General features: G+C 40.7%; 2 protein-coding genes across 4 annotated transcripts; one reads left to right on the top strand and one right to left on the bottom strand.

Moving 5' to 3' along the window:
• Positions 1-137: 137 nt before the first annotated feature.
• On the bottom strand, positions 138-11,170 carry LOC110984585 (nucleolin-like). 3 transcript variants are annotated; one of them, XM_022244919.2, is made up of 18 exons: positions 11,015-11,160; positions 8,751-8,914; positions 7,456-7,481; positions 7,140-7,179; positions 6,720-6,908; positions 6,124-6,507; positions 5,523-5,664; positions 5,272-5,361; positions 5,065-5,182; positions 4,661-4,794; positions 4,235-4,367; positions 3,685-3,830; positions 3,196-3,319; positions 2,588-2,730; positions 2,174-2,315; positions 1,591-1,724; positions 1,042-1,222; positions 138-897 (listed from the first exon to the last, which is right to left on the bottom strand). In XM_022244919.2, the coding sequence occupies exons 5-18, from the start codon at positions 6,897-6,899 to the stop codon at positions 858-860; spliced, it is 2,091 nt and encodes a 696-aa protein (XP_022100611.2). In that variant the 5' UTR covers positions 6,900-6,908; positions 7,140-7,179; positions 7,456-7,481; positions 8,751-8,914; positions 11,015-11,160; the 3' UTR covers positions 138-857. The 3 variants fall into 3 exon arrangements, with proteins under 3 accessions (XP_022100611.2, XP_022100609.2, XP_022100610.2); XM_022244917.2 differs by lacking the exon at positions 8,751-8,914 and having other exon boundaries at positions 11,015-11,170; XM_022244918.2 differs by lacking the exon at positions 8,751-8,914 and having other exon boundaries at positions 1,073-1,222; positions 11,015-11,170.
• Positions 11,171-11,553: 383 nt separating this feature from the next.
• LOC110984580 (zinc finger MYND domain-containing protein 12-like) lies at positions 11,554-16,409 on the top strand. The gene is made up of 7 exons (XM_022244910.2): positions 11,554-11,812; positions 12,812-12,956; positions 13,263-13,434; positions 13,672-13,841; positions 14,209-14,455; positions 15,071-15,216; positions 15,617-16,409. Exons 1-7 carry the CDS (start codon positions 11,655-11,657, stop codon positions 15,761-15,763), a joined length of 1,185 nt encoding a protein of 394 aa, XP_022100602.1. The 5' UTR covers positions 11,554-11,654; the 3' UTR covers positions 15,764-16,409.
• Positions 16,410-16,418: the final 9 nt, after the last annotated feature.

Here is a 16,418-nt window from a genome sequence, read left to right as displayed (position 1 = left end):
TTTCAAACAAGTACATACATTTTCTCTAACCACTCCTACCCTCCCACCACAGGAAATTCTTATCTTCACAGTCCATTGAAGTCATCACCCCAAGGACTAAACCGAAAACTTGTTAAATGGAAACAAATACACTGTGCTCCAACCATTTCCTTTTTTATTAAACCGAGAGGCAATCTCTCTAATAATTTTAGGAACATGTACATAACTAGTTCACAACAGGAAAAATGATTTTGCCAAATTTAAAGCATGAATAGACAACAAGTGGATATCGAAAAGAATATAAAATTCTATTGTACCTGTATTCAAAATCGGACATTTCTAAAAGAAAAAGGGTGAATGCTTCAATTGTGCTCTACCAATGCATGTGCATGTACATGCATTCACAAACGCATTCGAAAATTAAAATACGTCAACTAAACTTTTCAATAAAACTAGTGCTAAAAAGTGAATTCAAGAAGTATTTTGAAATTCAAGAATTCCAATTCAAAGAGGTTATCTTTGATAATTCAAGGTACGGTGGTGGCTGTCCATACACAGCTCATAACTATCAGGCAGAAATAGTAGAAAGGCAGATGAGACTGGACCAAGTCTGCAGCTTCACAGCAAAGATTTCTCTAAGTACACATAACATCTGATGACTTCACTGGATCCATTTATGCCTCAATGGTGCTCAAACAACCCAGATTATGTGCTGAAACAACCCAGATTATGTGCTGAAACAACCCAGATTAACTTATGATCTCCACTCAGAAGTTCACTGTACTTTTTCCAAATTACTGTTTACATAGAGATGTCAAAGAGTAGGTTTGTCAATGTGTAGCTTTTGTTACAGTCAATGTTAATAAGCTCCGATTCAATCAAAGATTGTCTTCTTTCCCCGCCCTGCACCAAAACCTCCTGCAATGGGAAAGAAAATGGCAAAACCGTATTAGTACATGAACATGATGTTTATGAAGGGATTGTTAAAAAATTCTAATTGTAAGATGGACGTTTTAAATGCAACTCTTTAAAAATTTTAAGATAGGACTGTTGGGCATTTACAGGTAACTCTTTGAGGGATTATTGGATTTACCACGCCCTCCTCGGCCTCCTCTGAAGCCACCGCCACGTCCACCACGACCTCCGCGACCTCCACCAAATCCACGTCCACCACCTCCACCAAATCCACGTCCACCACCTCCACGGCCACCACGGAATCCACCCCCAAAGCTCCCTCGTCCTCCTGCCAAACCAAGACAAAAATTAATGTTTCATTGTGAGTGTGTATTCATTGGTAACAGCTTCCCTGTCTATGATTCCAAAGTGGACTGACAGTTATTGTTGTAAAGCATGTTGCTTATGGACACAAGCAGTCTGATTGTACTGCCTCCATCCTTTTGGCATCAGTCAAAGAATGATCAAATGTCAGTACAGCTTACTTTTCTGACTCGTCTTTGTGAGGTTAGTTACCAAAATGATCCACAAGAACATACATATGGTACAGCAAGTGAGATCACATATTCCGGAATAGAAATCTAAAAAGGACTGCTTCCAAGACAGGAGCACTGACTAGGTAGTCTGCAATATCAAAACTCATCCATCTATTCTTACCTCTTGGAGATCCAAAGCTTTTCCGTGCCTTAGCATAGTCGATGTTCAAGGTGTAGCCATCTAGGTCTGAGCCATTGTGTTTGTTTAATGCAGCACTAGCCTGGCTCTCACTTCTGAACTCAGCATATGCAAACCTTAACAAAGAGTCATTGTTGTGCAAAGTATCACTGATAGTATAATGATGATGACATTTTCATGAGCTCAGATATCAGTGAGCATATACGTATGCACCTATGGCTACTGCAATACAATGGATACTATCTGAGACTTTTTGGGGTGAGCTCAAGAAGCAGAGAAAATTAAGTTAAATTTATGCAAATAAACCAACAACACTGAGAATACGTGTATGAACAAAAAGGTAACAAGAAAGAGAAAACAATTCAATAAATGTGTTTCCAAACATTCTCAGGTCAATGGATACAATAGAAAAGATAGAATACATTTTTATGTCCAGAAACACTCCTGACACCAGCAGCAACTTTGTCACTTTCTAATGCAAAAATGAGACAATTGGTTTTAGATTTGGCAGCTTTTTTTTTAACCCAGAGCTTAATGAGGAGGCTGATGAGGTCACTGAACTCACCCTTTCGGTTGGTTAGTCTCTCTATCCAAGGGAATCCTGACAGAATCAGCACCGAGGACATTCTGTAGACGGTCTATTGTTATGTCCTCAGACATACCTCGGATGTACAGCGTCTTCTTGTCAAATTGCTGATCTCCTCCTCCTAATTATAGAAGTTTTATAAAAATAGAATAATTTTAATTAGAAGCAATTCTGAAGTAAGCCAGGTCCTCAACTGTAACTTCCGTTTTGTGTCAAAAAAACCTGCACAATGTTTTGGAAGAATCAAAGAGCCCAAATGCAAGGAAGCAAGGATTGAGAATGCTATCTTCTTTGTCATGAAAAAGTTCTCCTGTGTGTTGATGAATCAAGACTGCATTCTGTTACATATTTAAAGACGAATTTGTCCCCAAAACTCCAGCATTTCATGTTTACCTCCACCACTGCCTCCGCCATCACTCCGTCTTTTGTTCTGGGCAAAGTCTAAAGTCAGGAAGGCCCCCTTCAGAGTAATCCCTTGGTTATCCACCATCGCTTGCTGGGCAGCAGCCTCCGATGCAAAGTCAGCATAGGCAAAGCTGATTACAAAATGCAATGGATTGGAATTACTGCAAGATGTCTAATGGCTGTGTGCATGACAGTTGAGGGCACCATATGCTCCTCTCACACTGTGTCTGGCATTATTGCACATGTCTATGGAATATGGCAAAAGCCGCTAATAAGTGGCTTCCATAAGTAATGGCACACAGCCTAAATGAGAAATCTCCAAACTCCACTTTGATATGTGGATGCCAAAATCTATGTATGAATGGACTCTATTTTATGGGCTAATTTCACCTGTTCAAGCTGTAAAGCATAGCAAAAAGAGTTATCATTCCAATGATATATGAAAGACACACTTTGTAACTTGTGTGAATAGCTTAAATTGGTACAGCAAAATCAATTCACATTTGAACTGATAACTGAATTCTTTTTGGACGAGACACATCTAAGCAAGGTACAAAAGAGCGATGTCAGGGCTTGTCTACTGCAGCAAGACTTACTCTACTTTACTGCCAGGCTCTCCTCGTTTGTTAGGTCTGCGTACTTCAACTGCTCCCAGTTTCTCCATCAGATCTTCCTCCGTCATGTCATCGGTCAGTCCTTTGACGAAGAGCGTTCGGTTCTCTGACAACCACAAGTTGTGATGGAACACAAGAACAGTGTCACCAGCAAAGCATATTAAGACCATCAGGCCAAGACAGAGTTGCATGGTAAACAAGTAGGAAAAACAGATACACGGTTGATACTCATCAACCCTGAATTGCTAGAAACTTATCAGAATTCAGCCAATCCACTGATGTGTACACATGTAAAATTAAAGGAAGACACAATCTTTCAAGGAAAATAAAGTTCTGTGTACTGTAACAAAGGACTGCTCTTCTCCAAAATCCTCCTTATTTCTGCATTCCCTTCAAATGAAACTCCTGGACACAGGCCCTAGGTTTGGACTGACAGTTCTCTCAAAAGGAAAGGGGTGGAGATACTCTTACCAGAGCCACCGGTTACTGGCCTCTTATTGGTACTCTTGTCCCCAACGTAATCTAAGATGATGTTCCAGCCATCAATCTCAACACCTTGCATTTCCTTCATGGCTTTCTCTACCTCAGCCTCGCTCTCAAATTCCATGTATGCGTATCTACAAATAAATGCATTGCCCAGCTCAGTTCAGTTGAAGTGACAGGTGAAAAGCAACCAAATTTATTCTTGTTTGTTTAAACACAGTTCGACAGTATCATAGCAATATTGACTTTCAATGCCATATTTCAACCCATCCTTTTTTACTGGCTAATAGTTAACTTGCCACCTGGATGACAACTTCAATGTCCACCAGTTTCAAAGGTTAACCATGTCCTCCCCAAGACAATTTGCTGACCTCATATAATATTCCAGTGATATTCCCTATCTGATTGGGATCTGTTTTCCTCAATCCAGCAAAATCCCAACAAATCTTTTGACTGCTTATTGGGGTCGCTTTACACCACACGTCAGCAAGCAAAGCAGATGATTACAACTTTTAGACAGATTTGATTTCATGCTTACCCCCCTGGTCTCCCACTTCTCATGGGCATACGCACTTCCTGGCACTGGAATTTCTCTTGGAGTGTCTCTTTTGTCGTGTCGTAGCTAAGACCCTTGACGAACAAGGTCCTGTCATTGGAATTATCTCTCGGCCCTACAAGGAAAATACAAGTGGAATATGCAATGTGACTAACACTACAAAATTCAATGCGACTTACACTACAAAATTCAATGTGACTTACACTACAAAATGAACAAGGAATGACCAGAGGGCAGACTTTCACAAATTTCATATGAACTTTTTAAAGTCACTGATTTTTACAGAGCCTCATAAGGCATCGGAAGAAATGTACTTACTCCTGCAAATTCCATTTCTAATATGATGGCAATTCAGATACTGCAATATTTATGACATAAACGGTATGTGGAAATGAATTTTGGCCTTACCAGAGCTAGGAGTGGCACCAGTGGACTTATTCTTGCCTCGTTCCAATCGGATTTCAGACCCATTGATTTGTTGATGATTCAACGCAATAGCTTTCTTGAACATCTTCTCTGATGTGACGTCGACATAGGCAAACCTGAGCCATTGACAACCAAAACTTTAGTGATTGAGGTTTTTGAAAGTTAAGTATCTGAAGTGAGGTGAAGTTTTGCTTCTACGTGCAACGATTTTCAGACAAATGCCTCGAACCATTCAGCAAAGGAACTATCAGGATTAGATAGTCACTGTTTTTGCTAATTATGGTAGAGATGTCATCACTAAATCAAGCACTGGGAATCTGCAATGCCTCCACCAGCCTTGAATTTAGATGTTATTTTAAAGGTGAAATCACATTTCCTCCACTTACGATTTGTTTGGGATGACCCTTGCATTCATGACCTGTACACCGTTAGAAGTAAAGAACTGCTCCACGTCTTCATCTGCTGTTCCCTTGGCGATGCCACCGATGAAGATGGAAATGACCTCTGTGGAGAGAAATGTTAAGTGTGATTATAACAAGATTTACACACTCAACCAGACAAGAATGCAGAGAAAGAGAGAGCCACAATTTTACCTCCTCCTACTGTCTCTTTCTTGCTCTTAGTTGTCTCTGCATCCCCTTGTGCCATCTTCTTCTTTTTTAGGGGTGGAGCCGCCTCTTCCTCTGCAGAAAACAAGGGAATCTCTGTGATAATCAGTCTGGTCAAAATGGTTAATCGATATAAGGAACTACAGTGAGTAAAAAAGTGCAAAAGCTGGTCAGACAACGTGCAGTGTGAACTGTCGCCCTCTTGGCACCTTATCGGTAAGACATCTCAGACGTACCCTCCTCTTCATCTTCCTCCTCTTCATCGTCATCTTCGTCATCTTCTTCATCTTCGTCATCCTCATCATCATCATCATCTTCGTCATCTTCTACTTCGGCCTTCCTTGCAACTGCTTTAGCACTCGTGACCTTACCCTTGACCTGATGGGTTTAGCACCAAAAAAACCCTCAATATAAATAGACTGAGATAGTGCAACTCCATGAAATGGCTTTGGTTAGGAACCTTGGAAAGTGAAGCAAGAGCCACAAAGCCAAACAGGCTCATAGTCTTTGCCCATCAGCCACCACAAGATCTAGCAGTGAAAGTTTCGTCGGAACTTACTCCTGCTATCTCTGTGTTTGACGCTGATGCTGCTGATAACCCAATGCCACAAGATCAATGCAACAAGCAGTCTTGGGATTTGTAAACATGCCACAAATTGTGAACCAGCTTCACAACTCATTCATTAAGACTACTACTGGATACTGTCCAACATATTTTACAATACACAGAATTAAGACAAAGCCTTGAGGTCAAAGTCCAAAGTGCAGTTTAGGGAGAATCCAAACAAATCTGAGCTTTTTTGCTCTGCCATACCCCAAACCCTTCTCGCCTCGTACCTGTTGGACTTTTGTGAGTTCTCCATCCTCTTCTTCCTCATCGCTGTCATCTTCTTCATCCTCTTCGTCACTGTCATATTCGTCGTCGTCATCATCGTCATCAATATCCATCTGTGGAGGTGGCTTGGCCTTCCCTTTGAGTTGTTTGCTCAACATCTTGGGAGGAATCTCTTCCTCCTCACTGATGTCTTCTTCATCATCTTCATCCCAATCATCGTCTTCATCGTCTTCATCCTCATCTTCATCATCATCATCATCTTCCTCTTCTGCAGGAGCTTGCTGTTTGGCCTTGGTCACTGCCTTGATGACTTTCTTAGGAGGTTCTTCTTCCTCACTCTCTTCCTCCTCACTATCGTCATCCTCGTCATCTTCAAACTCTTCAACCTACACACAGATACAAAATGACATTTAGAGTTTCAGACTTGACTGATTGACTGTGTGATGCCAAGGAGTGATACGATCAATGCCAGTCAAAATAACCAAAGCATGCTCTTAGACTCAACAGGGGCATAACACTTCCACTCTCCAAAAAAACAGCAATATGACACTGAACTCAATCTTTGCAGAAAAAAGTTGAAAATTCTCCAAAATGTTACCTTTGTTGGCACTTTCTTCTTGGCTGCCACTGTTTTGGCCTGTCCTTTTTTGGCCGGTGTTGTTTTGGCCGCGGTGGCTGTCTTCTTGGCCAGCATCTGTTTGGTCACCTTTTTCTTGGTTGGTTCCAATAGTTGCATGACCTCCATTTCTTCTTCTTCCTCACTGCTGTTCTCTTCCATTGCAGGTTCCTACATAGGAAATAATGAAAAGTAGCCATCAAATACGTCCAAATTCCGCAGAATCCACAAGTCAGCAAGCAAATATCAAAACTTTCTAACTGAACACTGATCAAAAGACTTGAGCCATAGAAAGGGAAATTTGCAAATCTTTATGCTTTGAGGTTACGCTAGACCTGGCAAACAAAATCTGAATGGAGGGCTTAGGCTGTTGCCACCAGTGACTACCTGCCAAGTTCCTACCTGCTTTTTGACTGGCTTCACCTTTTGGGCCTTGGCATTCCTGTTGAAAGCAGAAATGGATGTCAAGAAACAAATGCCATAAAGGTTTACTCATGAATGGATATGAAAATGTGTTCAAAACCATCTATTAACTTTTTGAGCACTAAAAATGTACTTTTGCAGATTCAGTAAAATTTTCATTACTGGCCAAATTGTTAAACTTAGAGTAAAAGCCGTAGTAACTATACAGTTTCCAAGGTTAACTTAAATATTTAGAACAGGTGAAGTGGTCAACTCAAGGGGAACCAATTTGTTTCAAGTAAAAACTTTGACTTACTTCTTTGGTGCAATTTGAGCCTTGCCCTGTTGAACAAATAAATAAAAGATAACAAGTACCTAATTAGTGAACGAAGCCAATCCATTTGATCACAAGACGAGGAAAACAATCAACAGTGACGATGAATTCCTTTTACGTCCATGGCCAAATCTTCATTGTCATGTGCTTAAAGAATACATGTACAAAGGATTTTTCACCCACCGTATCATTCTGTGGCAAAGATACATGTACATTGTAACTATAATACTGCACGCTACAATTATTTTTCCTTTTCGGAAAGATCGTAAGCGATAAATAAATGTAATAAGGACAAGCCATTTCATCGGTAACGCTTGTAAGCAGTGACAAAGGATGTAGCAATAAAAATCTCTTCTTCAATAATAAGACTTTCTGTAAGGATTATAGCTTAGGATAGATGGAATCTTTACACTTAAAGACCAACTCCAACGATGCTAACTTTTCTCATATTGAATCCTATTTTGAAGAGCCAAGTCTAATAAAAGTGGCACATATCAATATCTCCCTTGCAATACACGTTTTTGTGTTAATAAAGCACAGTTTTTGTACCCATTTTTCCTGCGAGTGCAGTCCGGTTTTGTAAATGGACGTGTCATCATGACTCTTCAGCATCTAATGAATATTGATTTTCATGGTGTATGCACTTTAGGCATGCATAGCGCATTTCCACAGACAACAGCCCATAAAGCATAAAGAATGCTCTCATTCTTCAGAAACTCAAAGAGTTTCAATCCCGGTTCTTTCACAGAATTTCTAGTACATCCACCAATGGCGCGTAATTTCAACATTTAACTCATGAAGAAAGGAGCACAAATTGCCAATGGAAACGAGATAATGCAGCACAATAGACCCGGTTTACAGATCATCCCTAGTACATAGTGCACGCACATGTTGCTCCATGTACATGTAGGTTTGTAACAGAGCCAGTCATGCCACAGATACCAGTTTCAATGTTTTCTCCGGTATAACATCATACAAATTTTGTTTCTCAACAGCGCCGCCAGCAGTCAGATTGTGGAAATTTTTCATAAACTCGAAGACACAAGTTGTGGCAAAATTACAAAAATAACAGACATGATTTGCTAAGGAATATATGATTTATTACACACTAAACACAATACATGTACTGGTCTACTTTTGAAACTTTTCAAACCATTGGAGTTGGTCTTTAAATCAGTATGGATTCCTGTTGAGTTGTACCATGCAAGAGAACCCTGATCAGTTTCTCACAATCACACAAACAGCATGTTTTGTCTGAGAACTGCTCGTTGACTTACATGACCCAGTTGCTCCAACCCTTGTCTATGGGATCAAGACAGGAGTACAGCATCAGTGCGTTGAACCAGGTCACACATACCAGCGTTGACAGCTCATAAACTGAAGCAGCCACCGTCATCGGGTAGCAATCAAGTAAGTGATTCGTTTGCACCTCTCATGAAAACTAGTAAATTTGCATAATTGAAGAGGCCAAGGAGTGATTTTGAGTGAATTTGTTTTACTGGATACATGAAACCGAAAATACTGCAAGCATCTCCCAAGTTCAGTATTTTGCTTGTGTTACTTCATTTGTATTTCAGCAAGCAATCTCCCAGCCCCACTTGGTTAATGGTTTAGACGTAATCACAGAGTTGAGCAAAAGTGAACAAAATACATTTCAAGTCAAACATTTTTTAAATGACACTTTTAGATTCAGAAGTCCTTAACCCTAACACTCCTCCGTCCTCTAACAGGTGAAGGATTGAGGAGGGTTTGGGATAATGAAGATGTACATGTTCCTCAAACACTTTAGGTGAAATCAAAACTTCCCACTTGAATTTTGCAAAATAAATCACACTATGTAGACAAAGTGAAATTGACAAACCTGAACCAATACTTATAAATTGATCACGTAAAAATATCCAAATGCCTTCAAACACGTTATCCTTCGTGAAACAAAAAAAATGCAGTTGCAATGAAATTACAGCCTTCACATTTGGAAGCAAACTGTCAGATATTTTCCAAGTATTTGAACCTCAGTCAAGCAGATACTTCCAACATTTTCGATGCTTGTGTCCAGTAAGCACTGAATGAAAATCAAACAAAATTTGGAGGTGCTTTGTTCATACTTCACTTGAAATTAATTTTTTCTAATGGAAATTACTTTCCCATTTGACAACAGGGAAACAGTTTTGAGTTCCAAGGCCTCGCAATTGCTGACTTGAATCATTTCAAGCACAGCTGTGTGTTTTAGAGGTTTCCAAACCGCACCACTTTGCCTCATGATCATCTCCGCACAACTTAAGGTATGTCTGTGAGACCCTCCGCACACCACTGGTCTCATTTGTACCGTTTCCGCACAAGTACATGTACTGTGAAGTGTCTTTGCGCTTCACACTGTGATGGGAACCGCACCACCTTATATTTTTGTAAACGCAGGTACCGCACCACCTGGTAATTTCATAAACGCAGGTACCGCACCACCTTGTAATTTCATAAACGCAGGTACCGCACCACCTTGTAATTTCATAAACGCAGGTACCGCACCACCTTGTAATTTCATGAACTCAGATACCGCACCACCTTTCGTTTTATACCGCACTACCTCGGATGTCTTACAGTGTCTGAACGTGCTGCCGCCCACTGTCTTACTCGTAAGACATTTCTACCTCACTGGTGGAAGCATACTGCCACCACATACTGTGTTTGAGAGACAGTTCAATCAGCCACCCAATACTATCCCCCCTCCAATTTTTAAAAAGGATGCAGGCCTAGCAAACAAAAACAGTCAAACACTATCCAAGATTCAATGGCTGGAGTACAACCCAAGGGTCAGCAAGAGTATACTCTCACTAGAGGGGATTATTACTCCTGTACCCGAGCGTAATGCACACGCATCTTACTCATGTTAACAGGAGTAACCAAAAAAGTTTCAATCTTCCCAACCTCACTTAGCCTCGGCAGGTCACAGTTTTCCGGGTACGAAGTGTCATCCCGGGTACGACATGTCCTCTGTACGAGTTGTCCCGGTTGTGAAATTTTGGATACGAGATGTTGCGGGCGCGAGTTGTCTTGGGTACGAGATGTCCAGATACCAAAAAAAGTAGGCCTGGCCCCAAATTCTCCCAAATCAAACGAAGTCCATGACAGTCACCCAGTCTGCCATTTATGTGCCAATCTCTAACAAACATCATCTCAGATTCTCACAAGCAGACAAGTATAGGCTGACAAGCAAGCTTTCCCCATCTAGAACAAAAATGTTTCGAATGACAAAGCAGGGAGCCTACAGTCATGACAGTACAGAAACAAGGTACGATAGATAGAATTTCGTAAATTTCGACGCCAATACCCAGTGGTCCACGTGTGTGCCACCACGAGGTCTGCGCCGACCCCACATACGCGTGGCCCGGGTGAACCCACGCGGTGCATGCATGATGCAACTCACAAGGGCATGAAGAGCAGTGAAGGGTGCATCACTGTGTTCATGGCGGGGCAAATAATTAAGCTTGCAGTTGCTTGGAATGGACAGATTAACCATGATTAACTGTGGCCTTGGAATACCTACCTTCTGCTTCTTTACGTTCTTGACTGCCATTACTTTGACTGAAAATGAAGAAATTTATCAAAGATTCAGAGTTAACCTCCTCGGTTCTCCTTGGGGCCGTGGGAAGTGATATCGATCACGTTGCACGTGGTATAATACCGCGCATACGCATGCAGATAATATGTATGTAAGACGATACGACGCGATCATCATAGTCTGGCATACAACCATCAGCCTGATGGGTGTAACAAGGGGCACGGCGATCGCACAGAGGCGGAAATAAGATATTTAAAGTATTTCTGTCAATCGCTCCTTTATAATTTATACGTTCTGTACTAAATAATGATACTGTGCTACCATTTAGAATTCATTTTGCACATCGATAAATAATTAAGCAGTAAAAAACAACTTAAAAAAATTTTTATAAGGATTATAAAATTTATTTAAGAAGGGGATTTATTTTTATTTAGAAGGTAGACACTTGTGTCTACGGCTGTTGTATGCAAAAAAATTGGGAAAGGTAGTAAAAACAGTCGTTGCTCAATACTTCCTATTACGCATGCGTTGTTTATCATTGCGAATGGCAACAGTAAGTTGATGGCGGAAAGAGCAGATTTGGTGGCAAGCCAAGGCGCGTAAAAACAAAAGTTTTCTGAAGTTTATGCTTATATATGGTTACAAGTCATTGGCCTGTTTTCAACTTTCCTCAAACATGACTTTGAATCCTCTTGCAAACCCCAAAGGCGTGAAACTTCTCTGTGAACTGTGTCAAAAGCCAGCATTTGTGCAGTGTACGAAATGTCGAGTGACGTTCTACTGGTGAGAACATTTCTATTCTAACATTAAAACTGTAACTATTTCTGATCATTTGTTGGTCCATGGTTTGATTAAACTTGTTTATCAGAATATCGGATTATTCGCTTTGCTCATACGCCTGTCAGTTGTTCTCCATCCTTGGGCAGTGCAGGATGGTTTACGTCAGAACGCGATCTAAGAAATAAGACTATGAAGACACGGAACCGTAAGGGGGTTGTAAATTTGGGGACCCTCTTCCTATAATCTGTGACGTCATGTTCAATAACTCTAGGGTTATTTTTGTCAAAAAGGGGAGGGTTTTGAGGAAAAGGTTAAGGGGAAACTGTGTTTAACAGGTGCCACATGTTGGATTCAAATTTTCATGTTTAGTGTCCCAGTAAGAAAGTCACATTTTCTCACAATTTAAAATTTCCCAGAAATAGGGTCAGCGCAGTATACAGAGTGTTGTCATTGTTTTTTGGGGGGGCACTTACCAGTTTTGCAAGATTAAAATGTCAAAAAACTGGGGGTCCCCAAGTATACAATACCCTGTGTGAGACATGGCCCTGGGTGGGAAAATCGTCTACAGACCCCCCCCCCCCCGGACCTTAACTGCTTTCCATGTGCTGGTGTAAAAATGATGGGCCTATGAAATCAATTCCACACATACCCGCTACTTTGTACTTGATGCCCTGTGCACAAACCTGATGAGACTGGTCTGAAAAATCCTTTTCTAATTTCTCTGTCAATAGGTCAGTCTCTGTATTTGGAATTCTTTCCAAACCAAGAACCCTAAGAACACTCATCCAGTGAACCCAGGTTAAATAAACTAGGAGCCTTTATGTTGTGTCTTGGTTCTGCCTACTTTGATTGGGTATTTATAAGGTGGAAAGTGGAACAAATGTTTGTGTTTTGTTCATCCCATGTATGTAATGTTACTTTGTTAGGCCTACTGTGAATAATTGATCACTATTTGTAGTTTCTGGATGTAATTTGGTCACGTTGTACATTGTTTGGTTGTAGTGGTGTTGAGCATCAGCAAGCAGACTGGGTTGGTATTCACGAGAAGATATGCCAGTTGCTGATCCCGTTACGCACCCCACAGTTGTCATTTCTCTCGTCAGAAGAACAGCGCCGAAAAAAAGAACAAGATCTGCTCCTGAGACAGGTATTAAGACAGGCAGTCTGATTTAGTGTAAAGGGTTGCCATGGTAATTATTGTAGCCTTTGTGATCTAAGTCCTGAGGGAGAGACAGGCATCAATTCTTTTTCCCTTCTGCATTGTGCTACCCCTTAAATTTGGTAACATTTTTGATATCCCAAAATCGAGATATTTGAACCCAGTGAAACTAAAATTCCTCTTTTCTTACACAAAAAGTGGTGTCGTCTCAGGGTTGAAGCGATTCTTGTTATGTAAACTTGTAATATGAAAGTTGCCCTTGCAGATATTCATGTAGTTTTCTTTCCTTTTCAGAGAAACATGATTGATCTGACACGGACCACTGGCCAGAAGTTGTTATTTGAAGGCAAGCATGAGCAAGCTGTACCTGCTGCTATGCAGTCACTTCGTTTCAGCATTGACGTGCATGGACTGGATAGTATTGAACTTGTACCGTCATATCTCATCCTGGCTGAAGCCAGCATAGGTAAGCTAAATCCCTGCTAAGCATTAGCTACTAACTTTTGTCCAATCTGCAAAGGGGCCATAATTTTCTAGGAGGGGTATGTGTGGGTTTTGGTGTTGTTTTGGGGGGATGTGTTCCCACAATTAGTGGCCTTTTTTGTTTCAACTGTTTGATGTCAGTGGTTAGTTTTTTTTTCAATTGAATTGGTCAGAGTCTTGTGGTGTATTCAAATTCATTTTGGAACTTTTTTGATGACAGGTTTACATAAGTTATCACAGGCGGAGGAATACTTGGCTCAGGCTCAGTGGACAGTGCTCAAAACACCTAATTGCAGCTCAGCTATCAAATCTAAACTGGCTCGTAACCTGGGCTTGCTGTATGCCGCACAAGGGAACTATGATGAGTCACTGAGACACCTGGCCGATGATGTGAGTAGGAAATCCTAGTAGCTTGGGCTCGTTTACTAGTAACAAAGAAAGAAAGATGGGTCGGACATATTTTTGATGAGTGAGCTGGTTCAGAATGTGCTGGTCTGCAGAAAGTTCAGGGTTTAACTCCCACCTGTGACTTTGTGTTCATAATTGCAAGTTGAAAGGAACAGAAATATTTCTTGTAAGGAGTCAGGTAATGAGAGTCCTTGTTGATAAAGGTTATTCATGTACTCTGATGAAGACTGCCTCTAAACCCCCAAACATTTAGCTTCAGTGGCGCATGAGATATATTCATTTTTGCTTAAACTGTGTAAGACCCTACATTCCCTCAATGAATCTTGAACATTTTTTCAATTCCAACTAGATCTTTCATGCTTCTGAAGAGTTTGGCACGGATGATATCCGGACATCTGGTGGCTATTTCCACATGGCCAATGTTTTCTTCCGTCAGAATCGCATGGATGTCGCCGACTCATTATACACTCGAGTCACGTCCATCTGGCACAGTCATTTGCTGAGGATCGTCACAGATAGGACCAAGAAAAGTGACACTCAGAGTGGCATGTCATCTGCTGTGGTGGAACTAGAGGAACGAAAAGTCGAGTCCTTAGGTAAATGTCTGTTTACCTAGACAAACTTATAAAATGCCTGTTACCCAACGTAGATTCTTGAAACGAGTTACCATTAGTATATTGCAACATCTGCGGACTCTAGTTTCCATAAATCCAAATCGTTATCCTGTCGGTCACAAACATGTCAAAGCATGTCAGATTCCCAGGAAGTTCACAAAAAACAGGGAATTACCAATGCTGGAGGATTGAAGTAAATGCCTCATTGAAACAACTTGACAAGAGCTTAAGTGGCTTGTGATAGAGCAGTAATATGACCACAGTGCCAACAGATAGACCAATCTTCCTTGAGCAGAAGCATCCCCTCATCGGTTGAAAGGAGTTTTTATTTGTTGGTTGCAATGATACTGCAGCACTTGCATTTCATAGTCGTTCTTAAACCAGCAAAGTGCCGTTTCCACTAAAGGAGCCTCCGTTTATAGGAATATTGCGCCCTCTTTTGATCCCACTCAGCAAATAAAATCTTACAGTTAAGTTCCTTGATGAATTCAAGAAAGAGTGCAGAGGTTTGCTCTTGATATGGAGTGATTATTTTATGTCCTTGTTGAGATCCAACTTTCTTGGCATTTTACAAATCATTTAATTTTTCTCTGAAAGATGAAGCACAAGAAGCAGAAGCCAAACAGGTTTTGCATTCCATCCATGACATCAGAGAGCAAGTAACCAATCAGGATCCTGCTGCCATGGCAACCATTGGCCATGCCCTTGCTATGCTTTACTTCCTACTGGATGACATCCCAAAGGTAAATACCTGTAGAAAACAGAAACAAACAGCTGCAGGAAACTGATCAATACTTGCTCAGATCTTGGCCCATATTACTGCTGGAAGCAGTTTTACATTAGCAACTAACAGACTTCAAACATTGTACAAAATGATTCGACTTATTTGACAGTTCTTGGAGATGGCATGGCTTGCTTATATTTACACTGAAAATTCTGTGCAGAGCAATCAGGCTGGAGTGTTTATTATTTCCCTGAAATCATATGTGGGTGTCACGAGCATTATTTGCTGGAGCATAAGTAAGATATGGGGTGCATGATTTCAGGCTTGTGTGCTTGGTCGATGGTTAGCAACTGAATGAGCATCATTGCTTAATGTGGCCATGTAAGAACGAATTTTGCTTGTGGCAATTTTTGCTTTAGGCAACTGAGCTGGGTCTGAAGGCACAAACATCATGTAATGCAACCCACAGTGAAGATGGAGAACTTGCTGCAGCTATCAACGAGTTCAACAGCACCCTCAATCACCTGCCGCTGAAACCAAACCTGCTTCAGACAGATTATAGTTAGTGCATCGGAGCAATAGATTACAGTTGCAAATGCATTGCAAGTGCCTTTGTGATGCTTGTTTTGAAACTTAAAGTTTTATTGATGGCCTTCCTAGACTGGCATCAGAAGCCACCAGAAATTATACCTCTGGTGTAAATGGTGGGACTTCTCTTTGGACTGAGAATAACTAAGAAGCTGTCCGGCCTGGCTTGCATTATACCATCATTGAAGTTACCACAGCAGGCCATATCTGTTTTCAAGAGTTGGACAAAAACATTGTGATTACTCGGCGGCTTTGGGTCTGGAGAGAAATAAATGTACCTGCGAGAAAAAACTCTTAACGGTGTAAATAATAGCAACATTATGACACTTGAAGTTATCAATATTTATTTTTGATTCCCCCGTTGCATAGCTTTTGGGGACAAGAGTTCCTAGGTGACAGCAAATGACATTAGATGTTATCAGAAAACTAAAAATACATTTTTATTTTTGTTTCTGGTCATCTTCTGGACTGTAAGAAAAATGCATGAAGGTTGTTAGGACTGGTCACTCGGAAATATTCACGTACATTCATTTATACATTATTTTGTTCCTAAAGTTTGTTGATATTGTTTGGATTTTAAGTAAGGTATTATTCACTGAATAATAAATGTGCCACAGAATTTTATGATCATCT

This window comes from Acanthaster planci, linkage group LG16, assembly GCF_054643075.1.
Source record: "Acanthaster planci isolate LZ-2023a linkage group LG16, COTS_SCS, whole genome shotgun sequence".
Classification (NCBI taxonomy): domain Eukaryota; kingdom Metazoa; phylum Echinodermata; class Asteroidea; order Valvatida; family Acanthasteridae; genus Acanthaster; species Acanthaster planci.
Note: the sequence above shows the minus strand (reverse complement) of the source record. Positions and strands in the feature narration are given on the sequence as shown.